At 26.3% G+C, this 8,637-nt stretch overlaps 2 protein-coding genes across 2 annotated transcripts; both read left to right on the top strand.

The window, feature by feature from the left end:
- Positions 1 to 1,128: 1,128 nt before the first annotated feature.
- EIN_193580 (hypothetical protein) lies at positions 1,129 to 1,644 on the top strand (the record flags this gene model as incomplete). Its single annotated transcript, XM_004255412.1, has 1 exon — positions 1,129 to 1,644. The coding sequence occupies one exon, from the start codon at positions 1,129 to 1,131 to the stop codon at positions 1,642 to 1,644; it is 516 nt and encodes a 171-aa protein (XP_004255460.1).
- Positions 1,645 to 3,067: 1,423 nt separating this feature from the next.
- On the top strand, positions 3,068 to 4,978 carry EIN_193570 (hypothetical protein; the record flags this gene model as incomplete). The annotated part of the gene is made up of 1 exon (XM_004255411.1): positions 3,068 to 4,978. One exon carries the CDS (start codon positions 3,068 to 3,070, stop codon positions 4,976 to 4,978), a length of 1,911 nt encoding a protein of 636 aa, XP_004255459.1.
- Between the last annotated feature and the right edge of the window lie 3,659 nt (positions 4,979 to 8,637).

The raw sequence follows: 8,637 nt of genomic DNA, 5'->3' as shown, positions 1-8,637 counted from the left end.
TTATTAATTGTTCAGTTCTTTTGTTGAATTACTATTTTGTTAATATTATAATATTCAACAAGTGAACTATAAAAATGATCTTGTATATAATAACAATTTGTTATTATTTAAAAAGGTATATTGTATTTTATTGTGTTATTTCATTGAAATAATATATACAGTTGTAAATACAATGACAAACTCGGTGTCTATTTTAAAATATCCAAGCAGTGTTAGTAACATGCTGTTAAATGAAATTGAGTTAAATTCTGTATCAAGTATTTCATGTATTTCTATATTAAAAAACACAATAAAAATTCCACAAACAAGTCGAATGGGAACGAGTATTATCCCTAAAATAATTTTCATACTCTTAAATTTAATTTCCATATAAAATGGATTGTTGTTACTTTCCTGGTCTGTCCATTTACTATAACTCTCCATTCTATTGTGTTATAAATTGTAATTTTAAGTTTTAATAAGCGTTCTGTGTGTAGTTTTTAAATCGAATATATGAAATTATATGTTTATTTTAAGTTTCATTTGAAATGTAATTTAAATTCAATTTGGAGTAAGTTAATTATGTTTTTAAAGTAAAATGGGTTTTAATGTAAAATTTACATTCAAATTACTTTAATTTTTTGAAAAAAGACGATAAAACTATTAATTTATAGTCTTGTTTATTATCTACACTTTGTTTAACATAAAATACATTAGAAGTTATTAAATTATCAATCACTTACAATAATTACATTTAAATTTAATTATATTATTGTGTAGTTTGTATTTGGTAGTCGTGGGAAACTTATTACAATAAATACCAACAGTTTTAAACCAAGTAGATTTTACTCAATATTTTTATAATGAATTAATAACATTATATTTTATTATATAAATTATCAATTTACTTGATATGTAAACCAATTTAATTTAAAAAGAATTATACTCAACTATAAGCAAATAACAATAATTATATTAGTTTAAACACCACCAATTGTATGTTTTAAACCAGTTAACTTGATTGATATTATTTTATCTGAGTTGTTTAAATGAATTGAAATACTGTAGTTTGCCAACTCGTAAAAAATTTTGAATTAAAAAATTTGAATAAAAAAAATTAAATTTATAAATTCGTAAATTTCATTAAAAATGAATCCATATGGCACACCATTCAATTCTAATATCACGCGAACCCCTCAAAGTGCACAAATTTCAAACGACAAATCATTAGAACGATTGTATGAACAAAATAGTATGTATCGCAACAGTTTAAAAGAAATTAGTGCCACTGTAGAGAGCTTAGAAGCCGAGTTATTGACTTTGCGCCAAGTTGTTTCTAGCAGTGATACCAAAGCCATTGAGTTGCAAAATCTTTCATCTAAAAATGAAGAATTGCAAAAACTGGTGACGTCACTCAACAATACAATTCAAGAAAAAAACACTGAGAACGAATTACTCAAAAAACGAGTTAATGACTTGGAAGCCACATCAAATGACTTGACAACAACAACAAACACTATAAACAAAATGATTACAGAAAACCAGAATTTAACAATGACATATGAAGCTCTTCAGAACGAGTTTAATCAATTTAAAGCCACCACTGACAATGAGTTCGAGAAGATCGTTGCGAATTTTTTGTCTCTTCAAAAGGCTTTGGAATAATCTTTTCTATTTTATTAGTTTAATAATTAATACTTACTAGTTTGTTAGTTAATTAAGAAGATTGAAATTATATTTAATTATACTATGCAATTAGTATCGAATAATATAAAATATGATATTGTTATTATAATTATATAATAAATATTATAACAAAAAAAGCGAAAGTGATAAAAGTGATAAAATGATAAAAAATCAAAATGACAATTTTTTGTGACTGTTATTAATTTAAAAACAAAATAATTAAATATTATAATATATATTATAATAAAAAGGTAAATATTTAAGGAGAAAAGCACTAGACTGTTGAACTTCAATTGTATATCACTTGACAAAGAAAGTTTGTTTAAATTGAATTCAATTGAATTACATTGAAGTTCAAACATAGAAATTTTTTGATTTTTTTATTATTTTGCCAATGACTTTTAAAACGTTTTAAAAAGATATAATGTCTAATGTGAATTTATATAGTGTTTATAAAAGTGGTCAAGAGCGATAAATCAATATATTCTTTTTGTACTTCTATCTTTTAAAGGAGTTGTTGTTTTTCCTTTTCACATTAAAAAAAACTACAAAAATAACAAATAACACTTTAGTCATATTGAAGATGCCGAAATTTAATACATATAATTATTTCGTTAATAGATAAAACACATAAATGTATTATAAAAAATAATTGTGATATATGAGTTTTTTATTTGTCATTATTGAATGAAAACAGTTTATAAAACATGGTAAAATCCTAGAATTGTCTGAATTTTATATAAATGTTTATATAGTTCAAAAATAATTAAATGTATAACACATATATTAAACATTTTATAATACTTAACTAGTTTAATTAAACCAATTTATATAATAATTATTAGAATTATTATAATATTATTAATAATTATAATAATTATAATATAAAAAATGTTATAACCACCAGATTTTTCGAATTTGTTATTGATTATGATTTTGTAATTCAATTTTTTTTTAATTTTAAAATAGTCACAAGTAAACAAAGTTATACAAAAATGCAATATAAACAATGGCAAAACAAACCTTTTCTAACACTAAAATAGATTAATAAATTTATAAAATATTAGGGATTGTTGTTATATTCTACTAAATTTGAATTAATAAGAACTTCTAATAAATAAATAGAACTTTCTAAACTCTTTAACCCCACTCAAAACAAAAACTGGACAATAAAAATACTGCGAAAATTATCAAAAAATTCCAATTCAATTTTAATTAATAATAATAATAAAATTAATTATAAGTTTATAGTAAATTTGTTTTTTAAATATCTATTTTTCTGAATTTTATTCGAAGGATTATTTGCATTGATTTGTTTCTTTGATTCTTCTATAAATTTTCCAGATTTATTAACACCATTTTCTATGTAAAAAACCCTTATAAGATCTATTGAGTTTATATTATGAAAGCTCTTTTACTACTCCTAATCGTTGTGGTTCTAGCAAAAGACCCAAAGCCAAAGAAGTCAACCCAAGTCTCCAACGTTAAAGCCCAAAGTGCTCCAGTTGCTCAGTCAAAGAAAAAAACCTCAAAAAAGGTAATTCGAAAAAACAAATCAAATAAAAAAGCTCAAGTAAAAAAAGTTAAAAGTCCACAGTCTACTACAACTAAGAAAATTTCGGGTAACATATCAAGTCAAGTAGGGTTTGCCAATGGAAAGTACCAGAAAACCACAACACGAAAATTGTCATATAAACCAAATAGTAAAGTTGCTATTAATACATTAGGAACAGTTACTAAAAATGGAAGAGATAAATCAAAGACCTTTTCTGCAGATGGAAGTTACACAGGAAAGAAGCTCAATGTGCAAGCAAACTACTCGAAGACCAAAACGCCGACAACAAAGTCGAACAGTGGTTCTGTTAGTGCGAGCTACAAATTCAATGACAAATTCAAGATGAATGCCAACGCACAGAAGTCGAAAGTCAATGGCCAGAAATCGTCTCAAGTTGGACTTGGCGCAGATTACACCTCCGACAAATTTAGTGGCTCTGCCAAATACACCAAATCCAAAACTGGCAGCACAAAGACGACAAGTGGGTCGATTAATGGAAAATACAAATTCAATGACAAATTCTCAGTGAATGGCAATGCACAAAAAACAAATACCAATGGACAAAGGTCCTCGAGTTTTGGAGTCGGAGCAGATTACACTTCCAAGAAACTGACTGCCTCCACATCCTACACACAAAACAAGAGTCCAAATTCAAAGACTAAGAACTTGAAATACTCCGCAACGTACAAACCCACAGACAATCTCAAACTGTCGACGGACGGATCCTTCACAAAGCAAAATGGTCAAAAGAGTCGCGACCTGTCTGCTTCCGCTGATTACACCTCCAAAAAGCTCGACGCCAATGTGAAAGTTTCAAGCAGCAAAAGTGTCCAAACGAAGTCGAAGAGTATCACCGGTGGAGTGACATACAGACCGACGGACAAAGTCACAATAGGTGCCAACGGCAAGTATTCCAAAACAAACGGCGTCGCCTCTAAAGAAGTGAACGTCAAAGGAAGTTATACCGGAGACAAATTGAGTGTGAACGGTGCTTTGAGTTCCGGTAAAAATGGGAATGACAAAACGAAGAGTTTGAGTGTTGATGGGAAGTACAAAGTGAACGACAAATTGACCGTCTCGGGCGGAGCGAAGAGGAAGAACACAAACGGGAATAAAAGTAGTGAAGGGAACTTGAAGGCGGAATATACCGGCAAAAAAGTGCAGGCGACACTGGATTTGCAACGATCTCAAACCGGTAAAAGTAAGAGTGGGTCAGTTGATTTTCAAGGGAAATATCAGCCGAACGAGAAGAGCGAAATTCATACAAATTTTAAGACGTCGAAAGGAGACGGGAAACGACAGAACGAGTTTGGGATAGGAGGAAGTTATAAGGCAAATGAGAACACTAACTTCAATGTCGACTTCAATCGAAAAGATAAGAAAAACACGGTGAGTGTTGGAGGGGAATATAAGAACGACAAGTTCAACGTGAAAGGAAACGCGAAGGTTGGGGGAGGAGATAGAAGTGTTGAAATTGCCGCTGGGTATAATCCTAATGACAAATTTGGGATTGAAGGTAACGCAAAGTTTGGGAAGGAAAACGGAAAGAAGATCAATTCATATGGAGTGAAGGCAAATTATAAGCCGAATGATAAATGGGACTTGAATGCCGAAATTAATAAGGCAAATGGAGGAAAAGTCGGGTATACTGTTGGAGCGGATTATAAGATTAATGATCGGGCGAAAGTGGGAATGAGAGTCGGAAGAGATGAGGGCAGAGGTAATTTTGTTGGAATTGGAGGATCAATTTCATTCTAATTGATAGTTTAAAATTTAAGTTGATAGGATCGGTTTTATTTTGTGATAGAACGTTTTATTATTAATTGTGTGAAATTGTGATAATGTTTGAGTTGATATATCTAATTAAAGTGAGGAGAAAAACACACATTCATTTTCTTTTATGTTCTTTGATATTATAATCTAGTCTCTTTATTAAGTACACAGATACTTATTGATATAAAAAACACTCCATAATATTCATTCATTGTTGAGTGACGCAGTACACATTAACTGATGTTGAAGCAGATGAAGCGACTTCTTTGTCATGTGAGCAGTTCGGTGTAAATGTATATCATTTGTTATAAAATAAACAGATCGTGATATTGTTCTGAACAAATATATTATTTCAAAGTAATGTTTGAATAGAAATACATATGTGGTATATAGGGTTCGACAATAAATTGAATACCTTATGACTTATAATTAATAAATTTTTTGTTTATCAAAAATAACTATGTCATCCAAAAGAATAATTTTGATTAATTTTAAGTAATTGAGTACTTGGTTATTAATTTGTTTACAAAAAACAAAACTGATAACTGGTGTTGGTTGAGTAAAATAATTCCAATTATAGAAAAAAAAAGAAACAGACAAATTATTTATTTATTTTTTTTCTTAAAAAACATTGGTTTGTCAAAAAGTTGAACATATAATGAAAATGGTTATTTTATTTAAAATATCATTTGTTATTTTGTGGTTTAATCAAATAAAAATTCAAGAAACTTAGACACAATTAATAATAGATATGCACAATAAAATTAAAAACAATCAAAAGTTTATATTTATAAAAATAAACAACAAACCAAATTAAAACCAAATTAATTAAAAATAACATTCAACCACCTTTTTTAATTGGTTTGTCAATTTACTTTGAAAACAAATTTAATTTGATTTATAAATAATTTAGTTCTTTGAATTTAAAAATTAAATTACACTCTTGAACCTTTATTTGTTGTTTGATAGAGTCAGTCGATAAACGTTGTCTGTTCCCCAAACTTTGTCTTTTTAACAAAAAAATAATTGATTTTTGTTTCAAAAAACGGGAATTAGGTATAAATGAAAAAAAACAAGAATAATATTGAAACAACAATTTTTGGGTTTTCCGAAAAAATCCCTAAATATTTCATTTATAATGGTCTAAAATCAGCAAACAACGTTCCAGACTAGACAACATTTAGCAAATAACTCTTGACAATTTTTTATTTTTATGACTTTTTGAATAACAGTTAATTTTGGATTTAAAAATACAAACTAACTTATACTTTAAATTATTTTAAAACAATTATAACATAGTTTTAAATAGAAAATGCTTAATTTTTGACGATGATGAAATTACAAAAAACCCCAATTGTTGTTGCAATTGGGTGTTTTTGTAATTTATTTATATACCATTTATATATATAAATTTTAAAGTGTTTATTTCGAAAATAAAATGAAAAGTTTTTTTATTTTTTAAAAATACCTATAATTTATTTATTTAAAAACAAGTTGATTTTATTATTCAATTAAAATACAATATTAATATTAGGACAACAATGACAATAGAGACACATTGGCGTTGTTTTGATTATTTTTAAGATTAAAGCACAGCCGATACAATTTTTATTCGATAATTGTTTGTTTTTATTTTAATAATAATAATAAAACAAATAATGTTTATCGAATACACTATTAAACCTCGAAAGAAGTTGAGAGATGGCACACAAAGATCCAAATTTCTTGTATTCCAACACTGTATTAATAGAATAATGTGGTATTTGTTAATAAAAAAACACGATAATTAAAAATAGAAAAAATAAACAATATATAAAGCTAGAATTTGATAATCAGAAACAACAATTCAACAACAATGAAATGGAGTAGACTACATTACTATCTTAAACGAGTATCTATCAAACCAAATGGGGTTATATCAAGGAATTTATCTTACATTTCAAAAGCTTATGAATTCTATGTCGTACAATATTAAAACAACAAATAGGATGAAAACATACAATATTTACAACTAACATTATCAACAGTATCATTATCAAAAGGTTACAATCAATGAAAATGTTTATTTTTACTCGTGATAAGTCGTTGACAATTGATGATTTATTTATGCAAAACCAATGACTAAATTAAATACAATTTAAATTACATCCAACAACATCAAATGCGCCACAATGAATGAGAGACAAAATTGAAAAAGCAATCTTTTATTTAATCTATATTAAAAGGAAAAAAGCGCATCCCCATTTGGTTAGTAAAGCATCACAATTATCAGAACAAAGGTTGTTTCTTCTATTTAAAAAACATTAAAGGTATTGATCCATTAGAATGCAAGTAAGAGAAGCCGGCTCAAACTGAGTCGGCAAACAATGTAATTGAAAAATATATCCCGTGAATATGCCACAGTGACTTTTTTATTGTTATAAAAAAGTCCCTCTTTGTTGTATACATAAAAATGGACTGAATAAAAGACTAAATAATTAATAAATAAATCAATAGCGCTTATACGGCATAAAATAACAGTCCAAACAACAAATTATAGAGGTATAAGCGCTTCTGTTTATAATATTATAATATTATAAATGTGAAATAAAATAAAAAAATACGAAAAAAGAAAAAGAAAAGATTGTTGAAGAAAAGAAAGGAACTAGTCTCTTGGATATTATTTATCGATTACATTGTTGATTTGTTGTTTTCTTATTATTATAAATAACCTTTTAATACATTAATAATAATACATTTTCAATTAATTACATCGTCAATAATAATAAACATTTAAAAATTTAAATGTTTTATTCACAAGTTACATCTAAATCTTAATTATACTACTTACAATTATACACTGTATAAGTATTTTAATCGACAAAAATATGATCAGAACATATAAATTCTGAAATATGAAAATAAAAGAATCATTTTTTACCTGTAATATTTTCAATGGATACTTTAAAAAAATGGTACAAATGTTCTTGTTTTTGGTATTAATATTCTTTTAAGCTTTTACGTCTAAATATTTCTTTATTTCAAAATAATTAATTTGTTTGTCAAATAAAGTTCTATATATATATTAATTTTAATGTTTGAGTTAATCATCTTGTCAAATTATTCTCTATTTAGTTCAAATTTTTTGTTGAGTGACTTGATATTCAAGTTGATTATTTTGCTTTATTATATTGTTTTATCATTAATAATTTCAATGTTAAAATTTTAAAAAAGCCTTAAATGGTGTAAAGAAGTGTAATACTTATTGTTGAGTTTTTTTCTTTTGTATAATTTCACTAAGTTTGTTAAACAATTTTTCAATTGTTTTTATTCTATCTGTTATCTTTTTTTTATTATCAATACTACACTTCCAATTCGCATTTTTATATTGGAATGTTTAAAAATAAAGAAGTTTATCTCATAACAACACAACAACCCCTTTTTAACTTATATATCAAAGTCATTCATTATTCTTTTGTATATGAAAATTTTAGTTGTGTTTATATATATAAAATATTTAATGTTTGGATGATAATTATTTTGTTTTTTGATCTAAACATTTTGGGAATTCATAACTAAAAAATTGAAATTTGTTTAAATAAATTTTTTGGAATTAAATATTTGTTATTTAAATATAAAAATCGGGTTTTATTTTTTATATGTCA

This window comes from Entamoeba invadens, assembly GCF_000330505.1.
Source record: "Entamoeba invadens IP1 unplaced genomic scaffold scaff_1105074726617, whole genome shotgun sequence".
Classification (NCBI taxonomy): Eukaryota; Evosea; order Mastigamoebida; family Endamoebidae; genus Entamoeba; species Entamoeba invadens.
The sequence above is the reverse complement of the archived record's forward strand: the minus strand, read 5'-3'. Positions and strand labels throughout refer to the sequence as shown.